We start from the raw sequence: 27,201 nt of genomic DNA, 5'->3' as shown, positions 1-27,201 counted from the left end.
GCAGATCAGCTGTTTGTTTCTGGCTCTGCTAAACCAGTGAAAATATTGAGCAGTATTGGCACTTCGTTTTGTTGAACTTCAGGCATTGGGTGGCCGCTCCTAAGTGGAGGGGCAATGCTTATTTGCCCCTATGGAGGAGGCGTGAGGCGCCGCTGTGTGTTATGGTTTCCATTCATTAGGCTTTTCCCCATGACAGTATTCCTTGGCTACAGAAAGGCACTTCATGTTTGTATTCTTATGGCTTTGATATCAGATTGACAGGTAGCTATCTAAAGTATTTACTCTTTAATCCCCATGCATGTTGTGCAGCCCAATTTCCATGTTTATTCAGAATCACAATAATATTTTAAGAAAGAAGGGAAACTCTACCCTCACCTTGTTTCAGTGAAAAATCATATGGAGTCCATATTGGTAGACTAATGTCTGCCATGGCTAAGAGGACCTTCCAGCAATTGTGTTTTATGTCACATTTGCACACGGGATTAGACAGCATGCATTAAGAACCCATAAGTTTACAGGCTGGTATATTGCTGAAGATCTCCTTTTAAGGCTTTGTACAAACATGTGCAAGTGATGTGTGCAGAGCAGTATTGTGGTGCACAAGATTTCCTGCAATTAAACAAAAGTGACGGGTGCACGCTGATGGAGAAGTAACAGACAGGGACCTTTTATGCAGCATTTGTTTCAGCTTTGTGAATATTTCCGCTACTTTGTGTGGATGATAAGGCTTTTTCCCTACACCAGTAGACAATTGCCATCAACTTTAGAGAGTCACAACTACTTGTGGCTGTTCCTGCGAGTTCCAGAAAAATGATGTGTATTGTGGTTAGTTGTAGATGGACAGTTTATATGATCTCCATTGTGAGATTCGACATTCGCAGAGTCGGCATATTGAGCCTTCCCTCAAGAATATGTTGTTTGGTGCTTGGACATTTGGCCTGCAACATCACCACTAGTTGTGAGAACCACTGTTGGTGGTCACATGTTGACACTAGGCATTTCAAAGTCATATTGAAGTTGTGTACCTTGTACTGCACTTATGGGCCATGTGCATGAGTGCGAAGGGAAAGTCAAACAGCCTCGATCAACCCGGACGCGGAACATTTCCGCATGGTCTTTTTTCAAGATTCCTAGATACACAGTTGTGGGTGGGGATCGGTCAAACTGGATATCTTAATTCAGCCTAACCACTATATAGTGCAATTATGTACAGCATAGGAATCTATAAAGTACTCTTGCCTCAAAACTCAACACAACATCAAAACCACCAATGGCAGAGAACCATGACTCAAGTAACTCTTCATTTCTTTACCACCAACAAACACAGAATTTCACAACTGATATAATTCTTCACAGCTTCACCACCATTCATGGTAGAGAACAATGACGCACCTAAGGGGCATATTTAAGGTTTGGTGGGCTTTACTCTGCTCTCCCAGATTAGAGACGGGAAATACTCTGCTGCCCTATTAGAATACACCCCATAGTTTAGAGATCTCTGTGCCTACAGAAGAGCAATTACCATGGGGCTCCGCAGAAGGTGCTGCATCTTTGTTGTGTGAGATCGCCCAAACAGAAAAGTGTTTTGTTTTCACAAACAACAAAAATAACATAACCATGATAAGGAATTCTTTTCTCAGCTTGTCAGAGGAAGGGGCATGCTTTCCATGGCAGTCCAGAACAAGAGTACAAATCTAAGTTAGAGGTAATGAGGGAAATGATACAAAGGTCCCTTGACTGACGGCCAAAGATCCAAGCGACTGTCAGTTACAAAGGCTTACACTAGCAGAACCTATGCTAGCTCTAGCATTGGCAACATGGCAATGTCCACAACAAGACAGTGGAGGGGGGAGGAGCCAAGATGGCGGACGGGACAGACGCTTGAGCTCCCGGCTCCGTAAGCCGCCTGGCTTCTTTTAGTAATCCTGATCACTTATCCTGACCTGCGCCGTCCTACCACCGTGAAATACTGGCACTGAAGTGACTGGCGTTCTCCTGGTACCTTTACCGGCTGATTTGGCGGCAGACTCGGTGTTTTCTCCGACCTCCGGCGCTTCCCCTGGACCCTGCGTTGATGGCCGCCGCTGGACGCCGAGGGACGTGGACGGGGAGACGAGCTGGGGTAACGCTGATGACCACGGGGGAGTAGAGCGCTGCCCGGGCGACCGGAGTCGGACCCTTCCATCCGGGTCGGACTCCCTCTCGTGCTGATGGTGGCGTGGACGACGCTGAAGCCCCCCACGAGTAGCTCTCCTCTGCCACTCCGAAGAGAAACGGGCGGACTCCATTTTGGTGCGTCTTTCCTGCGGTGGACGGCCGGTGTTCACAGGAAACGAGGAGGGCTCTCACCCTGTGCCGCCTCCGAGTTGTAAACAGAGTTTCCCCGGCGGCTGCACCATTGCTTCTTTGGCTACCGTGGTCACCCCCGTTTCGCCACTAATTGCTTGCTGCAGAGATGGACATGGCGCCTGTTCTTCCTGCCGAGACGCTGGCTGATCCCAGGTCTACAGTGACTGTGGGCCCATATGCCCCTGTGCCGATGACCGTATCAAGGGAGCAGCGGGATAGTGCGGACCGGCTTTTGACACGGAGTGACCCGACCTGCGGCGATATCCTGGCCGCCCTCGTGGATTTGAAAGCGGCAATGCGGAGCTCTGCCCGGGCACTGGTCCGGAAAATTGATGAGGCAATGTCTGACACGGGGCGATCCCGGCTGGATGATCCCCCGCCGCCCCTGTTTCATCCTGGAGGGGATACAATGTTGCTGAATGAAGAGACGGAGGTGAGGCGTTCTCCTGGCTACAATGTAGTGTGTTTACCCATCGACGATGCTACAGTTGCAGAGGCACCCTCTACTTCGGACGCTATGACTTTGCCTACAAGCTATCTATCGTGGCCCGGCTGCTCACTTTCCTTGTCAAATGTCCCCCTCGCTGCATCTATCACTGGAGCCCCTGTGTTATGTTACTGCTGTGTTGGGGACCCTGCGGCACAAGGAGTCTTCGTTGTTCCCTTTCCTCGTAAGCGGCCATCTTGCTTCTTTGTCCTGGTTGAAGGTGGCTCGCAGCAATGGACAGGCCTGGAGAAATTCTGTCGGTCCGGACAGGGTTGATGGATTGCCTGTTGTCGCTTTGGTTGGATCGGCTGGCGGGGACCTGGACTGAAACACATTTTATAACGCTGGCTGAGTTGTCTTTAATGTCCTGTTTTTCTGCTGCACGTCACTGTCGGTTTCTCCTGATGTCTATTTCTGCTGCTGGGGGGCAGACTTGTGCTGGACTGAGGTACTGGGTGTTCCTGATTCTGGTCTACCGGGTTTACAGTTTTTTGACACTGTGTTGTGCATGGCGCAGGGGACACTGACGGCGAGGGAGGCCGGGAGTTCGGTTGTTGGATGGGCTCCTCCCCGCTTTTCCTTTTCCTGGGAGTAGTAGAGTAGTGTATTCCTCTCTCTCTCCCTATGTTCAAACGTGATTTTATGGACTTTTTCTTTTCTTTCTTTACTTGTTTCTACATTTCGGGTTCTCTTTTTGGGGCGACAGACACACTGCTAGGGGGGGGGTAGGCCATAGCCTCGGCATGCGTGTAGGGTGGGGGGTCTTCCTCGGTTCGTTTTTTTGTTTCTATGGGCCTTCTTTTTCTCTTTTTCTGTTCTTCTTTCTTACGTGCTTTTTCCTGGGTCAGTGGGTGGGACTGGTGTTAGGAGAGTAGCGGCTGGGGGGCACACCTCGCTACGTTTCATCATCCTGTGATTCTAGCTTTGTGCCGCCATTTTAGATACGTTTACTGTTAGTGGAATCTCCTGATGGACGTTGCCCATTTATTACTTGGATGTATGTTCTGTACACTGATCCGTTCTAGCTTCTGTATCTCCTTATATAAAAAATTATTTTAAAATTAACCTTACTATCTCCTGACACTTGGTGCACGTGGATTTACTGTAACACATGTTGTATGCTTCTACGTGCTGACGTGCTACCGAGTGGACGTATAATTTGCTACCAAGCTTAAGAAGTGTCGAGGCCGGCCGGATGGTTGTAGGCCCGTATTTGTCTTATGAACAGTGCTAAATAAAGGTTTTCAAAAATTTAAAAAAAAAAAAAAAAAAAGACAGTGGAGGATCCTGAGTTTGGAGGAGCTCTTCTACACTCTTCTGCCAAACTCTATTCAAGCGCCCAATTCATCATCTGTTTAATGCCAATGGCTGCAAACAATGAGACATCAAACACTTCTCTTCGCAGCTATCAATGGCAGAAAATCATGACCCATGTAACTCTTCATTTCTTTACATCCATCTTGACCCATGGCTTTACCAACATCATCAGCAGAAAAACTCAGTGGATTTAACTCCCCATCTCTCTTCACTACCAGTGACAAAGAACAATAAACCACCTGACTGTTCTTTACAACATCAATGGCAGAGGATCATGATCCATCTAACTATTAATCTCTTTACCAAAAAAAACCATGATGCATTTCACTCTCCAACTCTGTAGCACCTGAATTGGCAGCAAACAGTGACAGAACAAACTCTTCACTAACCATGGCAGAGTACAAAGATCAATCTACCCATTAATGTCTCTACCAACATCAGTGGCTGAGAATCCTGAACCTCTAACTCTTCATCTGTGCAGTCATAAAGGAAGAGGAAAGATTTTCAAGGTACCTGGTGATGTGTCTAACATTGATGTCTGAGGACTATCTAACTCTTCATGCGTTCAGTACCAGTACTGACAGACAATCATGATCAATACAATTTTTCATGGCACATTACCAATATTAGTTAGTCATAATCCAATTACCTTTTCATCCCTTCATTTCTGGTTTTAGGTGAGACTTTGCAATGCATTAAACATTAATAATATCAAGAGGAAATAATTGACACTGTTTTTATCACTTATTTAGGTAAAAAAATCTAGTAATTTATTCTGGGAAATGCACAAACATTATTCAGCCACCAAATTACAACTGAAGTGAGGGTGGAAAAGGGTCATAATTGCATTAAAAATACAAAGAAAACATGTCCGTAAACAACTCAGCAGCCGAACATCTTGCTTTTTTGTCAGAGATTTATGGAGCTTCTGAAAGTGATTCTTCGCCTCCTGTGGGTGTGGTTGTATTGCCAGCATCTCATGCATTTGTCGGGTGTTCCACTTGTGGATCCCCCATATTGAATACATAGCATCAGTGATGGGTCTCCTTCACATGATCTAGAGAAAAAACAGGGATGTAAAGAAGGGTGAGTTTTATAATGGAGATGGTGGTCCTGTTTGTGACATATTCTATGTTTTTGGCAGTTTGTAAGTGCCAGCTACTTCTGTTTATGAGAGAAAACCATCAGCAGACTGCAGAGTGCCATGAGTTGTGTAGCATGCCTAATCTTGAATCTCTGCCACTCTGGACATATCACCACTGCACTTCATGACCTTCACTGGTTACGACTAAACAAAAACACAAACTCGGTTCTAGATCTGGGACCAGATCTCAAAACCCTTCCTAGGAGGAATCAAGCCCGCTAACCAAGATCTACAATCATCCATCGGGCAGATGCCCTGAGGGCGGCCTTTCAGAATAGGCTAGTCATCAGACCTGTCGGATATATACATTTTAGTAGAAGAGTATTGCCCTCTCATGACTCCGACATCTAGAAACCCTTCACCTCCACCTTAGCGTGCAGGAGGTCTTTACATCTATTACAAGATTAAAACCCCTTTCATAGGTACATTTTGAGTCAACTTCATTTCTCACTTTTGCTAGAGCAGTGGACACCCTGAGCATTTCTTCCCAGGCCCTCTCTAAGGGTTTCTCATCCCACAGTTTAAAGACCTCTCAATTAAAAAGCCTCTGAGGCATCATCAAGGTATTATACACTAACCAGAGCATTATGCTCTCATTGTCTATTTCAGGCTTTAACCAATGGAATACCTGTATTGCAGGGGGCGCTGTAATCCTCCACAGCAAACTCATCTGAAAGATTGAGCAAACAAAGAGAAGCAGGTCATAAAATTTAACAAAGAAGCATAGTTTTGTCTCCTGCTTTAGCGAGTTGGTCATCTGTACAAAAGATATTTTCAGCAATAGATTTAACAATCACATGCACTACTTCTAAACACCTTAGAACTGCAACAAACACGATACAGTTCTACCATTTCCTCCTACTAGTGGTTGGATAGTATATTATCTATTTCAGCATGTAAATATTATGAACTTTATAGAGTTATACATCCCACATTCCATTTAGCTTTGGTGGGCTCACACATTTACCACTAGATAGCAAATAATGCCTTATTCTTTAGTTCTATTGGATAATGACTCTGATTTATTCTACCAGCGTGCAGAAAATTAGCCTTAGCACAAAAAAATGAATTTTATGAGGTGCCACCTTTCAGGTCAGAGGGCTTTATCAAAAATCGGGGGGGGGAATCCAACAGTCCTTTAAAGCTGTAGGGTGTAGGGTAGTGCTTCCCTTGTAGCTTAGGGAGGCCCTTAACCTGCCAGGTCCTCCCAGCCTTTGAGGGGGAACCCAATTCAGCCCATGACCAATTACTATTTTTGAAATATCATCATTTTGTGTTATGTCAAAGCAGATACATTTGAGATCAGCCATCTTACCTTCCTACATATGTCTAGAAATGCTGGATATTTGGATGCTTTATTGTGTGACTGGGTTATGAAACAATCTCAGTCCTCTCAGGTGATCTTCCATAAAGATCCCCTTAGCAAATAAACAAAATACCACTCACTCCACAGTTCATCAATGAACGCTTAACAGGTACTTCATATATTTTAATGATTGAACAACAAAGGAGGGATAATTACAAAAAGAAAATCATGTTCATAGAAGATAAAAGAGGTCTCCTTTCCAGATACTGGGCTCCACACTTGAGAAAGCACCTATTACCAGAGAAGCCCTCCCAAGCAGGAGAACTCTCCACTTATCGCTATTGTGTGATGACGACTCCTGGGGTATCTGATGATCATAACTAGAGTCTTGTGAGGATATTGTAACTTGTATACAGGACAACAAGACTGTGAGTGGTGGGATTCATGGAAATGATGCCCCATGCATGCAACTGGTAACTTTGCTTGAAGTTTCTTTGAAATTAAAACATTCTTCAAACAAAATCACAACCAGCCTTCAGAAGGTTCCTAGACTAAGGGCCTTGCATTCAGGTAAACTAGCATTGTGTTTGTAAAAGTCAACCAACCCTGCATCTGGCAATATCATTCAACCTTCTGCTTGAAGTCATTAGCATAAATCAAACTTTTGATGCATTCCGCGTCTTGCTTCCCACTCAAGCAGATTAATGGCACCCTAAGGCCTGAGCCAGTGAAATAATTGAAAAATCTACCTGTTTCATAGTAATCAGTTACTGTGACCATAGCCGGTTTCCTGTGTCTCACTTCAAAGTCCTGCTCAACTGAGAACCAAAAGGAGATGGTAGCATTGGAGACCTAAAGAAGAAAAAATGGACACCAGAAAAGGATCACTGCTTTTGGATTAAGTTTGTTTCATTTTCATTTTGTAAAGCAAGGGCTACCAGTGACGCTGTTCTTGATGCTCATAAAGCCAGAATTCACTGTGGTTATTACTTACATATGTTCTGCAACTAAATGAATATGAAACTATTCTGACTCACAGAGGGTCACTCCTTTCTTGCCCGTAATAACTCTTGCATAAGATTTCAAGGGATATTTATCTTGTAATATAAAGTTTTGGTAACATCTAATTGAGTAGTGGTCTAATGATGGTATGGTAATATTTAATATATGCTTAGTTAATAAAAACCATTGCATAAAAAAGAATCATTAAAAATAAAACAAACAATATGTATTTAACGAAATAAAACAGTTCCTCACTCTGGATCTATCAGATCAAGTTTCTTATAGCAGTTCTGTGTACCTAAAAGCACAGTCTCTGGTGGCATTATTCTTCCCTTGAGCGTAATTACCAAGTATTACCATACTAATGATGGAACCTGTCCATGATAAATAGTGTGCATGTGACAGATGCACAGGAGCAGTGTGTTATGTTTTCCAAAAGTAATTTACCAGTGACAAATGAGTACATGAAAAATAAATAAAAATACCTGAAGTTCAAATTTATGAATAATACAAACTGTTAGGACATTTTTTAGAGTTTGATGACCATCCTGTAACCACCCAAAAAATGACAGATGCTCCATCTGCAAAAACATCTACTTCCCCATCCAATTTAGAGGTTCCGAAAATGTTGAGTGTTTGGTGCCAGTACCTCATGTGGCTTTGGCATTTAAAACAGGTAGGAATTAGTCATATCTGCTCCACCCTAGGAGAGCATACAGTCACTATATTGCCCTGCCTGAGTCTGCCATGTTGGAAATCTATTAATGGCCCCAATCTTTAGATACACATTTCCATGTGCATCTAGACCAATGATATATTTGTTTTGAGAAACAATCCCCCACCTTTTTGAGTGGTCAAAACAAATATGACCCTTCTTCAGCAAAGTTCTCTGCGTTCAGTGCAACTACAGTGCAACCGGCTGTACTGATGGGATTAGAGATCCCTAACGAGCAGGCCGGGATCACTAAATATGGTGACTGATCCTCCACCAGGGAAATTTAGCCATATCTATGGCGGAACTGGTGGCTCAGCGAACCGCCTGTCAGGGCCTCACGATACTGCTATTCTGTTTTTCTTCTAGTTTCATGAGTGTTGTTTACATCAATGCTTTTGTAAAATAGTATTCATAAAGATAAAGGCAACAGGGTTTGGTGGCTATCTTCTCATGTGCCTTCTTGACAGTAAAATATGAATAAATACTCTTAGTTGCCCACAGTTAAGTCACAGAACTGAAAAATGCTTACCTGTTCCAGGTAAATAATGGCGTTGTTAGGGTGGACCTCTGTCCGTCCAAAGCCATGCCGGGTGTTCAGCTAGAAGCAAATAGGACAGAAGGAACATTGGTGACAAAAATGAACTCCAAATCTGTAACAAGAAAAAACATGACTACCCATCGCATACCACAGACTTATGAGATTGTTTAGGTACTTATAATTATTATGACTAACTTTGGGGTATGCGCACTGGATTTGATTACTGATCATATGTTAAATGTAGATGGTTAGTTTTCGTTAATGTCACCCAACTTTTGAATAACTAGAATCTGAGGATCTCAGAGTCAGAAGGATGTGTCAAGATCACCACTTTTGATGAATTTGGAAATCCAGCATTCAAATTCAGATTTGGAGGTTCTATGGTCTGTAAATAATATTTCAGTGCCCACATGTATCATAGGAAAGCATAGAGAGAGACCTAAAACGATTCACCATTCCCCATGGCCCACTTTCAAATTGCATGCTTTTTAAAGGAAGATGTGACACTTGGGTCAAAGCCATTCAGCTTATATTATCTTAGGCACAGGCATAACAGCACTGTTGAAAATAAGACATCACCATCTAAAAAAGGACAAAAACATTATCATCCATATCTTACTTGCAAAACAAGAACAATTATAGAGCACATAAGCAATCAGAAAGGAATGCAAAGAAAGACATAATGTGTGACAGGGAAAGTGACACACTAATAAATTGAAGACGAGATATTGACTTATCTTGCTCTTCTAGTGCCTGCACAGCTACCTGCCTCTTAAAAGCTCCAAATGAAGAACCATCAGGCACTCTATTAAGTCTGTGTGATGCCCAGTTCATTATGGCCCTCCATGAAGATCTAAGCATCACATAGAGCATCTTCTCGACTCAGTGAAGCTGTAATGAATCAACTATGTTGTCACCCCTAGCCCTTGCCACTAAGGCTCTTAATATTTAGATGATGTGTACACTCAGGGGGTCACATATTTAATCTGTCTGCCCCGGATATGGACCACTATGTATAATGTTGTTTCTTTCTCCAGCTTACATTTTCCGATTGCTTGCTACCCCAGCGAGCCTTGTTCTACTATACTCCGAATACCTTGCAAGACAATTTTAACTCATCTTACTTTCTTACTCCAGAGTGACCCTCTTCTTGCCTTCTCTGCATTCCTTCTAATTCTGAGTCCAGCCTCCTGTCAGTCTCATGCCTGCTGCCTCAATCCTTCTTATTATAATTCTGCAACTGGCTAATACTTGATTTCATAGATCAATGACCACTCCTCTTTAAAGCCTTCTACCTTTAATCTGACATTAGAAAATCACCAATAATTTACCTGAAACCAGATTGCCCATCTAATGATCACACTTACCGGGAATTAATACATCACAAAGAAACTGGAGTAAATGCATGTAATAATTTTCTTGTGAGCCCATGACTAATTACGATAACAAACAATAACCACTAGATTAACCACTAACTTTGTGTTCTGGATCAGCGGGCTTCTCGCCATAAAGCCCTTCAATGCCTTGTCAAGGGCAATTTATAACATCCAAATACTATTACCACTGTTGTATATCTGAGGTTAGAGTACCCCCACTCAGTGGTTTAAGCATTACCTTTATATTGGATCCATATCAGTATTCTCAGGGCGTTCATCCTTAAGAGTGATGAAGTAAAAAATACTTTGCCTAAATTATGTGAAAATCAAACTCCTGAGCTTGGGTTCTGCTGTGGATCTCATCAATTTCTGCACATCCCTGCCCCGTTCAAGCGATCTTGTAATGCAACATTTTCCCCTGAACTAAGGATAAAAGAATTGGATCGATCCTCACTTGCGCGTGCCATTTCCCTGAGTCACGCATCAATTCTATGGGCCCGATTCACAGAACTAACTTAAGACAAAATCCTAAACTTACTACTTTTGGTATTCACAGAAGTTAGGATTTTGTCTTAAGTTTGTCTTAAGACAGACTTAAGTTAGGATTTTGTCTTAAGCCTGTCTTAAATTTGTCTTAAGACAAACTTAAGACAAAATTCCTAACTTCTGCGAATACCAAAAGTAGTAAGTTAAGGATTTTGTCTTAAGTAAGTTCTGTGAATCGGGCCCTGTCTTTTTATATGGAAACTTCATATTAAAGTGGTTTTGCAAGATAAAGGACCGCACTTATGATTATGATATTTGCATCATCGACCAGTCAGTCTTGATCCTAAACCATGCTCAAGATCATCAATTCTTCCCTTGTCAAGAAACTTCAAACACTTTAGAATTTTGCAGCTCAAAAGTTACGGCTGGAGTGCTGTTTACTTGTTTTGAAGGCGCTTCATTGACATACAGCCAGAGAAAGATACCAAATTAAAGTCCAGGTGTTAATCCTTAGAACATTCCACACAACCTCCAATGTACCCCTCTGAGCTCTAATTAAACTTACTGTACCCTCTGTCCTTTTCCAGCCATCTCTTCTGGTGCCCTGATGCTGTCAGCAATATTTCAGGCCCAACAAATATGCCAAATTATCTAATAAATAAACAAGATTCTCAAACGGTTGAGGAATGTTAGATTAATAACAGAGGGGGGATACAAAGCTAAATGATCAAATTAAGAACCACAAATTAATAGGAGTGACTGACACTTTCAGGTTTAAATGCAGGAACATGGAAGAACTAGAAAGTTGTTCACATAACATGAAGGGAAACAGGAACCCTTGTATAATAACGCAGCACCTTTCCAAGAAAAGTGTGGATATGTAAACACTGCATCGGCCCCTGGCACCATCAGATAATGATGCCAACTTAAAAAAGACTCCCTATCCATTCATGTGTTTGAATGCAGTGATGCTGCACTCACAACCAGAAATGACTCTACTAACCATTATTTGAAAAAGTGAACATTAAACTGGTATTGAAAGGTTACCTTTTTCACTGTCGACTTTACAGGGATGAAGCCAGAGGGCATTTTCACATCTACGACAGCCATATTTGAGGATGGACGTCTACCGATGTAACTGGAAGGAACATTGAAAGTGAGAGGGGTTTTACTGCAGAAGGGAAATCAACATCACAGCAGACAGATCAGGCATCTCATACAGTGGAAAAGAAGAGGCGTGTCTATTGCTCTGACAGCAAATAACCAAGAACTGTATTGAACAGAATCCTATCCAATCACTGACACATGTACATTTACTGGTCATGTTTTGTAAAAGACTATTGAAGCCCCTAACACTTGAACCTCAGGTTTAGTTCATTAGATTTCACAGTATGATATTGCTTCTCTCCTCTAGTGTATTTACAGTTGCTAGATACTCCAGTGTGTTATAAAACTAAATATAATCACATTTTAATATACATGGGGTAAAGAGTGAGGTCATACGCTCTGCTAAGATGTGCGAGGGGTGTCGCTCTCCTCTTTTGTCTATGACATCCTACCCTAGAGAGGAACAGAGTGGTCACACTGTGTGCAAAGCGATACCAGGGGGGTGCCTCTCTCATTCTTTGTCTATGGTATGCTACCATAGAGAGGGACACAGTGGCCACACTGTCCTCAAAGAGATGCCAGTGGTGTGTCTCTCTCATTCTGTGTCTATGACATGCTACCATAGAGAGGGACAGAGTGGCCACACTGTGTGCAAAGCGATACCAGGGGGGGTGCCTCTTTCATTCTTTGTCTATGACATGCCACCATAGAGAGGGACAGGGTGGCCACACTGTCTGTAAAGAGATGCCAGCAGGGTGCCTCTCCCAGTGGCAGAGTGGCCTCAGCGTCTGCTAGGATATTCCAGCAGAAGGTCAGACCTCAATTCTTCTGCACTCATGGGGTCTTACCATAGAAAAAGGCCACAGGTGCCATGCTCATGCTAGAAAAAGTGAATCAGAACATAACTCTCCTATGATATTAGAAGACTGGAATGTTGAGAGCTCCTTTAAAGATAATGGAGCAAGGGCAATCTATAAACACTGGTACAGGCCAACTGCTTCCCACATTACAATGTCCTAATCCACAGCCTCCAACTCTCTCTGTTCCCTGTCCCTTCAGGATGTGTGGATGGACAGGGAAAAGATGGAGGAAGAGGCTGTGTACCGGGGCACATAGGAACCTTCCCATGTCCTCTTCCCGTATCTCATGGTTCCTCTGGAGCCTTGAGGGGGGCGGGGGGGGGGGGGGGGGGAGGGGATTCTGCTAAGTGCCCGGGTCACCAAGGCTCAGCTAAACAAAGAAATACAGCATGACCGAGCCCAGGAAGCACCAAGCACTGACCGCTGCTGCCTTCCACAGCTGTTGCTGTGTTTGTTTAACAGTTAATAGAAATAGCCCTGTAAGCCACCATAATCGTTGAATGTTTACATCATTATACCTACGTCTAACCTTGGATGTAAATCTAACATACCTGCCACATTTAGAGCAGATTACGACCATAATATCTAGAGTTGTTGCATGCTTTGCACATCTGTTTGAGGGAGGAGCTACGGGCCCCACAGTAACGGTTCTAACGATGAACATGTGTCCAATTTTAGTATTTGGGGCCATAGTTTCAATTAAACAAATGATTGAGACCTTAAGTACCATTTTTATTAAAATTGTTTGGAAAACATTTAATTTAAGTTCTTTAACCCCGCATGTTTTGGTTAGACTAAAATTTGGTCTTCCTCATTTAGAAGAAAATTTGGTCTTACTCAGTTATGCAGTTTTATACTATATATTGCAGTCAATTATTTACACGGGCCATATTATTAAGAAAGAGCAATACATTATTGCCACTTTTATCGGCAGGTTAACACCAGAACCTGGGCTTCTATGGGAATTCACAAGTACATATTATCAAGCCCATTATCCCCGCTTTAGCAGCAGTTTCTCGCCGATAAAAGCGGCAATAATGTATCGCCCTTTCTTGATAATATGGCCCCACATCCCTTGAAACCAAGGACCATACCCTTCGTCTATGTTCTTCTTTACAGGACTTGAGAAACAAGTATTTTAGACCACTCTTTCGAGAAGCAGGCAGAAGCAGTTGTGGCTGCCAAAACACGAAGGTGGGGGTACGGTAAAAGGATGTGCAGACAGTTTTGGAAAAATAATAATTTAAAACTAAGTACCTTTTCCCCTGCAGCTTCTGAATGCTACCAGCAGCCGGTCCCCACCTCAGATCTGTCCCAGAAGTCTCTGGGAAGGCAGAGGCTGCTCAGCCAAGCCAGACGCTGATCTGCTGGGAGAGCAGCATCTGTATTGGTCTGAGCAGCCTGCTCTGCTGCTCAGACACTGCCTGTGAGCCTGAGGCAGTTCTACAATATGGCTGTGAACACAGCTGCGTTCACAGCTGGGTTGGAGAAATAGAAGCGTGCATGTATGTTTGGCCTCCCTAGGACAGCCGGCCAAACATACATGAGCACTTCTAAGCGCCACCACCTGCCTGTCGTGGCCCGGCCTGGCCCCGCCCTCCACATTAGTCAAATCCAGTCAAAGACAAATACACTGATATTGTTTCATTGACTGGCTCTGATGAGTGGGGCAACACTCCTCCGCCATTATGGAGCAGCCGTCCCTGGGCAAAAGTGCCATCAAAGATGCAGCTATGCATTGTTGTTCTTGGAGTTGCAATAAATTTATTGGGTGCATAATCACATTTCTTTGACTGGTGGGTATATGTCTAAAGACCAAGCAGAGATAATGTACCCTATTTAAAAGTTTTACTTATGAATTCTTAACTAATGAATTATTAGACTTTATTATCATTAGTATCTATTTGGATGTTTCTTTTTACTATTTATTGTATTGCATTTAAATTATGCAATAAACATTTGCCTTCCTACCTATCATTCACAGCAACAGCTTTAAGGCACAGAGTTTGGTCTTTGGGCTTTTCTACGCCCTATGTCTCTCGGACGGCCTTTGTTTTTAATTAAGACATTCTGTCCTCATGGGACTGAAAGTTGTAATAGCCTTATAGCCTACATAGCAGCATACAAGAGCCATTAAAGTCCTGCTCCGGCCTGTATTGGCCAGTATAGCCAGCTATTGTAGGTTATAAGGCTATTTTAATGATGTGCTATTATGAAAATCTAACAGCAAAATGTCATCTTCCATAAAATTTCTAGTGTGGAGAAAACGAAGCTCATGAATTCTGTGGATTTAGCATTTTCTTCAGAAATTGGAGGATTTTCCATTTCCACACCATTGTAAAAAAAGGTTCTCAGAATGTAACTCTGAAGGAAGGAGGTAATGTCCAGTTTTCATGATCCTCTTCTTTAATCTGCACCGCCCATTTAAAGCTGTGTGTGACATGCTCCAACATGGACTTGTGTCGAGAAACCCCCTGGAGGTCCTCAAGCTGCATCAGTATCACTAGTCATATCACCATGCTATCAAGTGGAATCAAGACCACCTGTCAGTGCCTTAAATTGCAAACTAGAGCCAGGACCATCTGCCAGATCCACAGGCAGCAAGGGGCACTCAATACCACCTGACAGGTCCACAGGCTGAAGGGGGCACTCAATACCACCTGACAGGTTCATAGGCTGAAAGGGGCACTCAATACCACCTGACAGGTCCACAGGCTGCAGGGGGCACTCAATGCCACCTGACTGGTCCACAGGCTGCAGGGGGCACTCAATACCACCTGACAGGTCCACAGGCTGCAGGGGGCACTCAATGCCACCTGACTGGTCCACAGGCTGCAGGGGGCACTCAATACCACCTGACAGGTCCACAGGTTGCAGGGGGCACTCAATACCACCTGACAGGTCCACAAGCTGCAAGTGGCACTCAATACCACCTGACAGGTCCACAGGCTGCAAGGGGCACTCAATACCACCTGACAGGTCCACAGGTTGCAGGGGCACTCAATACCACCTGACAGGTCCACGGGTTGCAGGGGGCACTCAATACCACCTGACAGGTCCACAGGTTGCAGGGGGCACTCAATACCACCTGTCAGGTCCACAGGCTGCAAGGGGCACTCAATATCACCTGACAGGTCCACAGGCTGCAAGGGGCACTCAATGCCACCTGACAGGTTCATAGGCTGCAAGTGGCACTCAATGCCACCTGACTGGTCCACAGGCTGCAGGGGGCACTCAATACCACCTGACAGGTCCACAGGTTGCAGGGGCACTCAATACCACCTGACAGGTCCACAGGTTGCAGGGGGCACTCAATACCACCTGACAGGTCCACAAGCTGCATGTGGCACTCAATACCACCTGACAGGTCCACAGGCTGCAAGGGGCACTCAATACCACCTGACAGGTCCACAGGTTGCAGGGGCACTCAATACCACCTGACAGGTCCACTGGTTGCAGGGGGCACTCAATACCACCTGACAGGTCCACAGGTTGCAGGGGGCACTCAATACCACCTGTCAGGTCCACAGGCTGCAAGGGGCACTCAATATCACCTGACAGGTCCACAGGCTGCAAGGGGAACTCAACACCACCTGTCAGGTCCGCAGGCTGCATCAGTATAACTTATCATGACTTCATGCTGTAAAGTGGAATCTGTATCACCAGTCAGTGCCTTAAACTGCAAAACGGATCCAATACTATGTCAGGTCCACAAGTTGAGAAGTGCACTCAATACTACCTGTGAGGCCCTTAATCTCCACCAAGGACTCAATAACACCTATCAACTTTTCAATTAGCAAATTGGACTCAATACTACCTGTAATCATTTTAAGCTGTAAAGTGACTAAATAACATCTGCCAGGTCCTCAAACTGTACAGTGATCACAATGCCCTCTGTAAGAACTTTAAAATGTAAAATGGACTCTGTACCACTTGTTAAGGCCTACAGCCCACAAAGTGGACTCAGTGCCACCTGCCAGGTAGCTAGGCTGCTCCCAATGTCAACTATCAGATTGCAGTCTTCAAAGTGAACTAAACACCACTTGGAACCATATCAAACTGCAAAGTTGACTCACTACCTCCCATCAGGTTCGCAGTGTGTCGGGTGGACTCAGTTCCACCAGTAAGGCCCTCCATAGCGGCAAAGAGGACTCAATGCCATCTGTCAGCTTCTCAAACTGCAACCTGGACTTAATAATAAGTGTCACCTCCATAAACTGCAAAGAGTACTCAATAGCCCCAGTCAGGTCTTCAAGCTGCAAAGTGGACCCAACTTCACCTGTCAATGCTACAATCTGCCCAGTGGACTCAGATCATCAAACTGCAAACTGGATTCAATACCACATGTCTCCTCAAACTGCAAACTGGACTCAGCAGAACGTGTCTCCTGCACTGCAAAGCCACCAGTCAGATCCTCAAACTGCAAAGTGGACTCAATGACACCCATTAGGGACTCGAACTGAAAAGTGGACTCAAAGCTTGAAGCACCATAGCACACTGAGTTTTGTTAGTAAGCTGAGATAACCCTTAGGAAACTGCCCCTGACCTTGTGATGGCATTGAAATACTTCAGAACAAGGACCACAGTCTGAGTGTTCCTGCGTCGGTCAAATTGTCACCTACCCTGAGACAAACCAACTCAAACTTACCTGATGTTTACATGGACTTCAAAGGTCTTCTGAGACTTCTGGTCACAGATATCAGGTACGGTCCAGACATGCAGATCAAATGGAGCGTCTCCTTTCGGATGAGGAACGTTGTATCGAAGGGTGGACTGAAAGACAATTACAGAAACAAGCCATGTCTTCTTGCCTCCTTTGAGTCCATCAGCTCTAGGCAAATCTTTCCCTTGGTGGAGCCTCTCCTGTCTCTGGAATCTATCATCTGGACACATGCCTCTTTCTGACTGCCCAACCCTCTGAGAAGTAAAATATTGTCTCTTGTCCCTCCTTTCACTGAATCATTACCTGTTTCCCAGTGCCCGGAGCCTCCCACAGTCAGGCACAAATTAACAAGTGCAAGCCTTAAACAAGTCAGCTTCACTTATTAAAAGAGCAAAATAAAAAGAGCAGAACCATTTTCCATGCTAGTGAGACCAATATTCTTCTTCTAGACTTCTCCTTAAACTGAACTTTAAAAATATTAATCTTTGCACAACTCTTACATCCTCATCTTCCCAAACAATACACTTCTTCATCCCACTCCTTTTTACTTAATCCCTGGTAACCTCTTTCTTATGCTATCGCCACCTCTACAAACACCCTATCACCCATCTCTACCATCACACCAGTCTTCACAAACTTCTGTCTTGTTCCCTGCTCCTTTCCGCTTTGCGACTCATTAAATCCCTCTGTCGCTTCAGGGAGCGGCACTCAGACATGCACCTCAAAAAGTGCATGAATAGACACTGCCAGATGCAAATTAGTTGGTTTTGGTGAAATCCGCTCCAACGTTATGTCAATAATTGAGAGCATCGAACACACAATTGTTTTTGAAAGAGTGGCTACTTGTCTAACACTGCTCTGTGTAGGTGGAGTCATGATGACAGCAAGAACAAATGTGTGCATTCTAACCTACCCTAAAAAAAAGTGTCAACATTGTAGCAATGGGCATTGTTGTTCCAGGACTTTTACCCATGATGCCCAGGCTTGGCTTTGCTCTCTTCCCTTTGCACACATGGGCAATGACTCACCTGTGTGTAGACGCAACCACTGCCCGTCACCTCCACAGTATAGTCTCCGGGCACATGCGGAAGCTTGGCACGCTGGAGCAGAAGCCGGTTACCATCATCTACGTGGAACTGGCTCTCGACTTTGGTTCCATGACTTACTGTCACAGAACTTTCTCCGTTCTTCACGTAGGTGGCAGCGCCATAATTTGCAAGTCCATGGAGAGCCACTACAGTGTCCTGAAGTGAACAGAGAATGTGGGAAAAGGTGGACAAGGAAGCAGTGATGAATACAACAATGTAATGGTTTATTCCTTTGTATAAATCATTTTTTTTTTGAAAGCCAAGTTTATTGAGCATAAAAGTATCAAGAATGTGGTATTTCCACCCACCAAGATCACCACAACAGTATCAGTGTAACTATGACATAGACAGTAAAGGATGAAGCAAATACCAAATTAGCTCAGTTTTAGAAATGCCCCAGCAACCTACACTAACCCCCAACTACACCCCCCCCCATACCCAACAATCCCCCCCACCACACGTGTACAAAAGAGCAGCAATAAAAAGGAAATGCACAAAGAATAAGCAGGTAGAACGCAACCAGGGCTTTGCCGCATCAGGCCAGAAATGTCACTGTGCTCAAATGTCCTCCTCCTGCTCCGCCGGGGGGTCCAAGGGCAGGCCACGGTAGTCAGCCCACCGCTTCCAAATCTTGAAATGTTTGCGCGGGCAGCCGCGCGCCTCGAAGACCGGCTTTTCCAGGCCCATAAAATAATCAAGCCTAGCCTTCCATGCAGACAGGGGGGGGGGCCCTTACTGATTTCCATGCCCGAGCCAGGTCGCGTTTGGCCACAACCAGCCCCAGGAGCAACAGGTGACGCTTATATAGGTTGCCCCCTACCCCTTCCATAATATGCAGCAGGCCCAGCCGGTGGGTACGAGGAAGATCCCAGCCCAGGACCTCAGCCAGGCAACTCCACACGCCCCTCCAAAACCCAGTCAGGCGACCACACGACCACACCGTATGCATCAGTGAGCCAGGCACTTCCCCACAGCGCAGGCATTCCGGTGACGCAATCAATCCAGCCTTCCACAGACGCTCACGCGTATAATAAGCACGGTGCAAATATTTGAATTGGATCAGGCGGAACCGAACCGCAACGGCGGTGCCGCGCGGGGATTCCAGCGCCTCCCTCCAATCGTCCTCATCAAGGGCACCCACGTCCATCTCCCACGCCTCCCGAAGGGAGTGGAGAGTGGAGGAGCAGTGGATAACAAGTGTCTGATAAATCCTAGAGACTTTCTTGTCTCCCAAGTCTCCCATAAATACCTTTGCCTCAATCGGGCTGAACTCTGGCAGGGAGTCGAGGCCGGCAATGCTCGGGGCGAGGGCATGCCGCAGCTGGAGGTAGCGGAAGAACTGGGACTGAGGCATCTGGAACTCCGCTCGGAGCTCCTCGAAGGACTTGAGGGTGGCGCCGGACATGACCTGGCCCAGTTGTGTAACTCCAATAGCCTCCCAGCCCTCAAACCCAGCCAAGGCCGCCAGTTCCGGAAGCAGGCCATTGTGCCACAGCGGCGTTTCAGCTGTTAATTTGCCCCACCAACCCATGCGGCGCAGGGATTGCCGCCACACCGTAAAGACCACTTTAGTGACCGACGGCAATCCACGGCGTATGCGAGCCGAATTAAGAATAGTGTGAAGCGTGCGATCTCCCATGAGCAGTCGTTCCAGGGCATAGGCCGGATCCCCCCTGTCTCCATACCACCATTCATTGAGGACAAGTAGGTGAGACGCTTGGTAATAGGAGAGGAGGTCCGAGGTGGCCAAGCCACCACAGTATGTGGACAGAAAGCACGTCCTCAAGGCCACCCTGGCCGCACCACCATCCCACAGGAAGCGGCCCAGCACCGAGTTAACCTGGCGGAACCACTCCATGCCAATGGGGTGTGGGAAGTTTTGGAGCTGGTACAACAGCCGCGGCAGCGCCACCATCTTAAAGATGGCCGACCTCCCAAAAATCGTGAGTGGCATTCTGGACCAAGTTTTAACGTCTGTCTGGACCCGTTCCCACACCGGCAAGACACCACGTGCCCAGGCCACAGCCCGCGAGTCCGAGAGGGAGACGCCTAGATATTTTAGGCCATCCGTCGCCACACGCAATTCGGCGGCCCATGGGTCAGCAACCACTCCGCCACCCAAGACCCACAGGGTCGATTTGTTCAGATTAAGGTGGAGCCCCGAGACCTCGCCAAACCTCCGCATGATCTCCAAAACCCGGGGACCCGAGCGCCGCAGATCAGTGAGGAATAGCAGAACATCATCTGCATACAATGCAATCCTATCCGCCAGGTCATTGTTCCAGACAAAGCCACGTAGTCGGGCATCCGTACGTATCCGCGACGCCAGGGGCTCCATGGCGAGGGCAAAAAGGTATGGGGACAGCGGGCAACCCTGTCGAGTACCACGCCCGATGCGGAAGCGCCCAGAGACAGCGCCGGCCACACGGACCGAAGCCGTAACATTAGTGTAGAGGAGACGAATATAGGACAGGAAGACAGGCCCCAGATTAAGGCGGGCTAACAAGGTGAACAGATACGCCCAACTCACTGAATCGAAGGCTCGGTCCATGTCCGCAAGAAGGAGTGCCGCCTGTTCATCTCTAGTGCCCATGGCGTCAACCGCCGCCTGCGCCCGTCGGATGTTATGCCGGGTGGCCCTGTGTGGCATGAATCCGGCCTCGTCAGGGTGGGCCAGGTCAGCAATGTGAGGCAAAAGGCGGTTCGCCAGGGCCTTCGCCAAGATCTTGGCCTCGATGTTGAGGAGGGAGATCGGCCTGTAAGAGTCGTGTCGGTCCGGCGCCCTGCCCGGCTTCAAGAATACCACTATCTCGGCATGACGCCAGTCTGGTGGCAACTCGCCCCGAGCCCGCGCCGCCTCCAGGGCACTGCGAAAGTGGGGTCCCAGCTGGACGTGGAACTTTTTGTAAAATTCACTAGGATAACCGCTCGGGCCTGGCGCCCTGCCAGTGTTCAATTGGCCTAGGGCCTCCCCGAGTTCCTCAGATGTAAGCGGGGCCTCCAAGGCGGTTCTGGTCTCGTCGGGGACTGCCTGCGGTAGCAGGTCATCCAGGTACGAGGCAATCTCATCTACCATCAAGGGATCACGGGGAGCGTATTGCGCCTCGTAATAGCGGGCAAAGCTTGCCGCCAGCAAATCTGGGTCGGTCATGACCGAGCCATCGTCCGCCGTGAGACCAGGCAGCACTAGGGGCTGGAAAGTCGCCTGGCACAGCCTATGCAACATGGTGCAGGATTTGTCGCCCCACTGGTACACCCTGCTGCGCGTGGCAAGCCACGCCAGTCGGGCCTCCTCGTACAGGACTGAGGCATACATCTGTTGGGCCTGCAAGAGCTGTCTCACGACGCCCTCATCACCCCCGAGTCGACTACGCTGCTCCAGCTCCTCAACGCGGGCCGCTGCAGTCACAATAGCCTCCCGATGTTTTCGCCGAGCTGCCACACACCAAGCTATATCAACGCCCCGGAGCGTAGGCTTCAGCGCCTCCCACACAACCAGTGCGTCGACGTCCCCCACCAAATTCTCGCGCCAGAAGTGGTCAATCGCCTCGCGTAAATGGGTCACATACTCCGGCCGCTGCAGCTGCCAGGAGGACATACGCCAGCGAAAAGGTTGTCGTTTAGAGGGAAGGGTCACGGTGGCTAGGACAGGGGAATGGTCCGAGAGGCCTCTGGGGAGTATCACGGCATCCCTGACGCGACTCAGGCAGGCACCTGGAACAAACAAATAATCCAGTCTCGAAAAGGACCCATGCACCCCCGACACATACGTGAATGCACGCACCGCAGGGTGAAAATGCCGCCAAACATCAATCCAGCCCAGACCACTCACAGTCGCACACAATCTGGTGGGAGCGGCCGCGGGGGGGGGGGTCAGACATAACAGGAGCTCGTCTCAGGCGATCTAGGCCCACATCCATAACCTCGTTCCAATCGCCCCCCACCATGGTCAGAACCTCCGGAATCTCGTCCCACAGCGCGAACAGCCTCTCGGACAAGGCCCACTGCAGGGGGGGAGGGGCGTACACACTACCAAAAACCACTGGCTCGGAACCCAGCAGGCCCTTGATAAAGACATACCGGCCCTGAGGATCAATCCATTGTTTCTCATGAACATAAGCCACCCTACGGTGTACCAGTATGGCCACCCCCCGCGACCCCCTCGTGAAGCCCGCATGATAAACCTGTTGATATCCAAACCTCTGGAGGCTAAGGGCCTTAGAACCCAGCATGTGAGTCTCCTGGAGCAGAAGCACATCCACCATCTCCCTCTTCCCCCATCGCAGCACAGCCCCACGCTTGATTTTATCCAGGATACCCCTCACATTCCATGTCACAACCCGCAGAGTCTTTTGAGGAGACATAGTCACAGTATCAGCCATTATCATCACAAAGTCTAGAATCCAGCCCTCCGTCCCACCCTGGCGCAACCCGCAAATCAACAAAAATCAAAGCCCCAGACACGTGTGGTCGCACCCCCCCAGCCCACGCACTCAGCAACCCCCCCCGACCCCGAACTCCCCCAACATTAGCAACACCCCACACCCACCACCCCAATACCTCAGAAAACTTTGAAGTATCTGTCGCGGCATGGAGAGACCCGGGTCCAAAACAGAGGACCCAGGGCCCGCCATACCAATGGATCCCAACAACCCAACCATGGCACACACACACCACCCCCCCCCAACAACGCTCACATCCGTGAGGGTCTGAGGCCCACAAAGGGTACCCCCCGAGCCCCACAGTGTCCCCATGAAAAGCAACTGGAGTCCTCACATGGGAACCGACCGGCATACAAAAGACAGAATAGAACAGTCTCACCAGCCAACGTAGGGCAACTCAACGTTCAGAAAAAAGAATCTAGTCCCAGCAATGTTCAGCTGCCCGCATCGGAGTGCTCCGAGTCCCTGGCACCACCCGACTGCGATGCACTGGCGGAGGCCGACCTCTTCTTAGAGCGAGACCTCCGATGGCGGCCCTTCCTGTTCGGGCGATCCGTCCGCTCTGGCGACGATCCCTGGGACCTGCCCGGGTCCAGTCCTGGCTGGGGGTGCGGCCGGAGTCGCACCGCTTCGTCGGTCCAGCGGAACACCTCCTCCGGTAAATCAAAGAAATGGGTCCGGGACTGATACCCCACCCGCAGGCGGGCCGGATACAGGAGAGAGTATTGGAGCTTGAGTCCTCTCAGCTTAGCCTTAGCGTCCATGAAGGATTGTCTCTGCTGCTGCACCATCTTCGTGTAGTCCGGGAAAATCATGATGGTATGATTCTCGAAGGCGAGCGAGCCCTTGTTCCTCGCCTCCCGCAGGATAACATCCCGGTCATGGTAATTGAGCAGCCGGGCGATGACAGGCCGCGGGCGCTCACCCTCCGGCGGCCGCTGGGTCAGAGCTCTGTGGGCCCTCTCGATCACGAAGCACGTAGACAGTGCCCCTTCGGGGAGCCAGCTCTCCAGCCACTGGGTCAAGAACCTCTCCGTGTTGTCCTTCTCGCACCGCTCCGGAAAGCCAATGAAGCGGAGGTTGTTTCTCCGCGCGCGCCCTTCGGCATCTTCCACACGGGCCGCCAGTGTCTTTTGAACTCCCTCCACCTCCGCCAACCGTTTCTTCAGGGCCCCAATGTCACCCTCGGTCGCTGTGATGCGGGTCTCAGCCCCGGTGATCCGCTCCACCGCGTTGCGGAGGTCCTGGCGCAGGAGCTTGACATCCGCCCCGACCGCCCCAATTTTGGCATCAAGCATGTCCCGGCACTGGGTGATGGCCGCCAGTATAGCTGCATTGTCCGGTCCAGGGCCACCGCTGCCACCGGCCGCCCCAGAACCGCCACTCGGCCCGGTGAATTTGTCGATGGGGCCATGTTTAGGCGGGCCACCTCCTCTATCCCTGGTCATGGCACACGCCGGGCAGGGCAAACAACACCCCGGGACCGTTGGGCACTGTCGCAAGTCTTGGGTGGAACGGCAGCAATGAAGTCACAAAGAAGATGGCGGGCCGGTCGGCACAGATCAGGTGTCGCGAAAATCGAGGTCCCGGCTTCACCCAGGCGGGACAGGCCTCGCCCACACTCGTCGCCACGAGCGGCCGTCTAAAGCTCAGAAATAAGCTGCGGCTCCGTGATCCGCGGGTCGCCGCAGCCAACGGGCCGAGCCGAGAGCGGTGCAGCGGATGCCACCACCGTCCGCCAGTCCGTCACCGGCCGCCTCGGAGCACAATGACCCCAGTCTCCAGCCGGCCACGGGGCCTCGCTGTGTCGTCGCCCCTCTCTGGTCACACAGGGGAAGAGTCGTCCACTCGTAGAGTAGGAGCCTGCGGCGCCGTCCTGATCTCCAGGCGATCGTAGCTGTAAAGTTGAGCCAAGGGCGGCGCAGCGGATGCCACCTACACCCGCCAGAACGCAACCGCCACCAGGCGTCGCGAAACTCGAGGACCCCGGTCTCCGTCCGGTCACCAGGCCGCACGTCGCCGTCGCCTCCCTCCGATCACAGGAAGGGAAGAAATGCAGGATCGACACACCAAAGTAGACAGGAGACTTCGCCAGATCGATGCCAACCACTGGGTATCAACAGTGGGCTCGGGGGCCAGGATAAATGATCGGATTAGGTCCGGGCCGGCGGGAGCTCTACAAGGCTGCGACCGCCATCTTCGCCCGCCAAGCCACGCCCCCGAATCACCGTATAAATCATTTTTTGATGGAGGTAGTAAAGTGAAATAGCTTCAATCAAAGGAGAGAGGGCTATCCATGCTTGGGAGTCCATTGGAAAGTCCGAGCACTACTCACTTGAGAGGTACAACAGCACATTGCCCATAACAACAACGGTTGAGATGTGTGCATCCCTCCTAAGGAACACAGACACACATTTCAATAATGGACTCAACATGCAATTGTTATGTTTAAGGATAATGTGCGACCATCATTACAGCCGTACTGCAGAGAGCTAGTGGGAAGAATTGGAGGAGAACCACAATAGAAGTACTATGAGAAGAGAGAGAAGAGAGGAGGTATTGGTAAAAAACTGAGCAGAGGGAAATTGAGAGCAGGAAGGAGAGAAAGCAATAAGGTCTCACCACTGTAGATCTCAGAGGAAATGGAAAAGAGTGGAGAGGAAAGAGAGTGTGAGGAAAGGATGAATAAAGGAGGGGTGAACAACCTTTACAACAAAACTTTTACAACGCACTACCATTACAACGCGGGCATTACAACGCAAACCATTACAACACATTGCGCTGGGGGCACTCTAGGATAGGGAATGCGCTTAATTTTCTATCCAACACCTTCCCTAGTGTCCACGGGGACTGGTGTTGCAATAGAAAATTAAACTTTTCACTATCCAGCACCTTTAAGCGCTATGCGTTTTAAAGGTTTGCGATGTAAAAAACGCGTTGTAAAGGCATGCGTGGTAAAAGTATGCGTTGTAACGTCATACATCCTAAAGGAGGATATCCACATAAAGATACCCTCTATCTACTCTATCCACATAGAGATGCCCTCCTAGGAGCAACCAATATTCAGTAGCACAGAGGGGCTTTAGACTGTTTATGTACATATATATTTATACTGACTGTGTAGATCACAGAAAACCATTGGTACACAAAAGCAATGAGTACAGTAGGTATGGAACAGCCTCCGAAGAAAAAAGCATCCTTATAGGCAAAGGACAGCTACAAGAAGCAGGTTTTATCCATTTTGAGATTCTAAATAAATTATTTTCGAATGTGAAATTGATTCAGCCTCAATTAGAGGCCAAGAGATTACTGTTCTAGATAGGGATAAGGTGAATGCTGTTCCTGTTCCACCCAGGGACATAGCTTTCACCTTCATGGTGACATGGATGTTCTCTGATTCACCCTGATCTATTCTGGTGATTGTGTGTTTTAGCATATTTTGGGGGTACTCTCGCTTCTAAGGGGCTCCTGCATTAAAAATAAGCAGCATTGATAAACCTTACGGTATTGGCAAAATAAGATTCCCAAACAATGGTTTAACTGTAAAGATGGGTGGGGCAAGAAAGGACATCTTTTTTTGCAGTGTCCTCCCCACTTTATCTGTTTAGTTCTGATGGCTTTAATACTCTGTGCTCTTTGACACTGTTGAATAGTGTCACAGCACCTGTGTTTCTCCCTCCACAATGTAGTGTTCCACATAACTCGTTTATTTTATTTACAGGGAAGATAATGGTAGATATTGCAGAAATGCTCCAGTGGTGTGGAAGGTAATTGCATATGAGGCCTGCATTGTGTATTAATACCACTCAAATTATACTCTGGCAGCTGTAAGGCTGGAGTATTGTAAACATGGGGCTCTTGGCATGGGCTAGGCATCTGGAAGGGGAAAAGAATAGTTGGCAACACAAATTGCAGCTTTCAGACTTCTTACTTTGAAAATGGAGATGCCAAATAAGGATGTGAAGAAACAAAACAATTGATGCTTAGAAACTGTCTAGACTTTCTGCCTGTGCTCCTAGCAGGAGGCAAAACCAGATCCACCATTGGCAGGAGGGAGGAAACCTCATCCCTACACGGTGGTGGTGCGAAGAAAGTGCAAATCTCCTGCTGCTTGAAGAGGTCTAGAAATATCTAGGATGAGGAAATCTGGGAAGTCCTAAAAAGTAAGCAGTAATTTTACAAGAAAGTTATTAGGATTGGTTGTAGAAAATTCTTCAATCATTGGCTAGGGCACAGAATAATAGTAATAAAGGACATTTATAAAGGGCATAGCTACCTCAGCTGAGGTGTCCGAGCGCTAAGGCAGAAGACCTCAGAGTGA

The 27,201-nt window shown here is 47.5% G+C and overlaps 1 protein-coding gene across 1 annotated transcript in view; it reads right to left on the bottom strand.

Moving 5' to 3' along the window:
- Positions 1-4,897: 4,897 nt before the first annotated feature.
- LOC147659228 (alpha-2-macroglobulin-like) overlaps positions 4,898-27,201 on the bottom strand; it is a 55,410-nt gene continuing 33,106 nt past the window's right edge. The window contains exons 14-20 of the mRNA XM_086951871.1: positions 18,379-18,594; positions 17,336-17,460; positions 11,768-11,858; positions 8,850-8,918; positions 7,353-7,455; positions 5,926-5,967; positions 4,898-5,210 (exon numbers count right to left, since the gene is read on the bottom strand). Of these exons, the coding sequence (XP_086807997.1) occupies positions 5,185-5,210; positions 5,926-5,967; positions 7,353-7,455; positions 8,850-8,918; positions 11,768-11,858; positions 17,336-17,460; positions 18,379-18,594 (672 nt within the window). The 3' untranslated portion in view covers positions 4,898-5,184. The remainder of the gene's footprint in view (positions 5,211-5,925; positions 5,968-7,352; positions 7,456-8,849; positions 8,919-11,767; positions 11,859-17,335; positions 17,461-18,378; positions 18,595-27,201) is intronic.

This window comes from Lissotriton vulgaris, unplaced genomic scaffold, assembly GCF_964263255.1.
Source record: "Lissotriton vulgaris unplaced genomic scaffold, aLisVul1.2 SCAFFOLD_1089, whole genome shotgun sequence".
NCBI classification, from domain to species: domain Eukaryota; kingdom Metazoa; phylum Chordata; class Amphibia; order Caudata; family Salamandridae; genus Lissotriton; species Lissotriton vulgaris.
The sequence above is the reverse complement of the archived record's forward strand: the minus strand, read 5'-3'. Positions and strand labels throughout refer to the sequence as shown.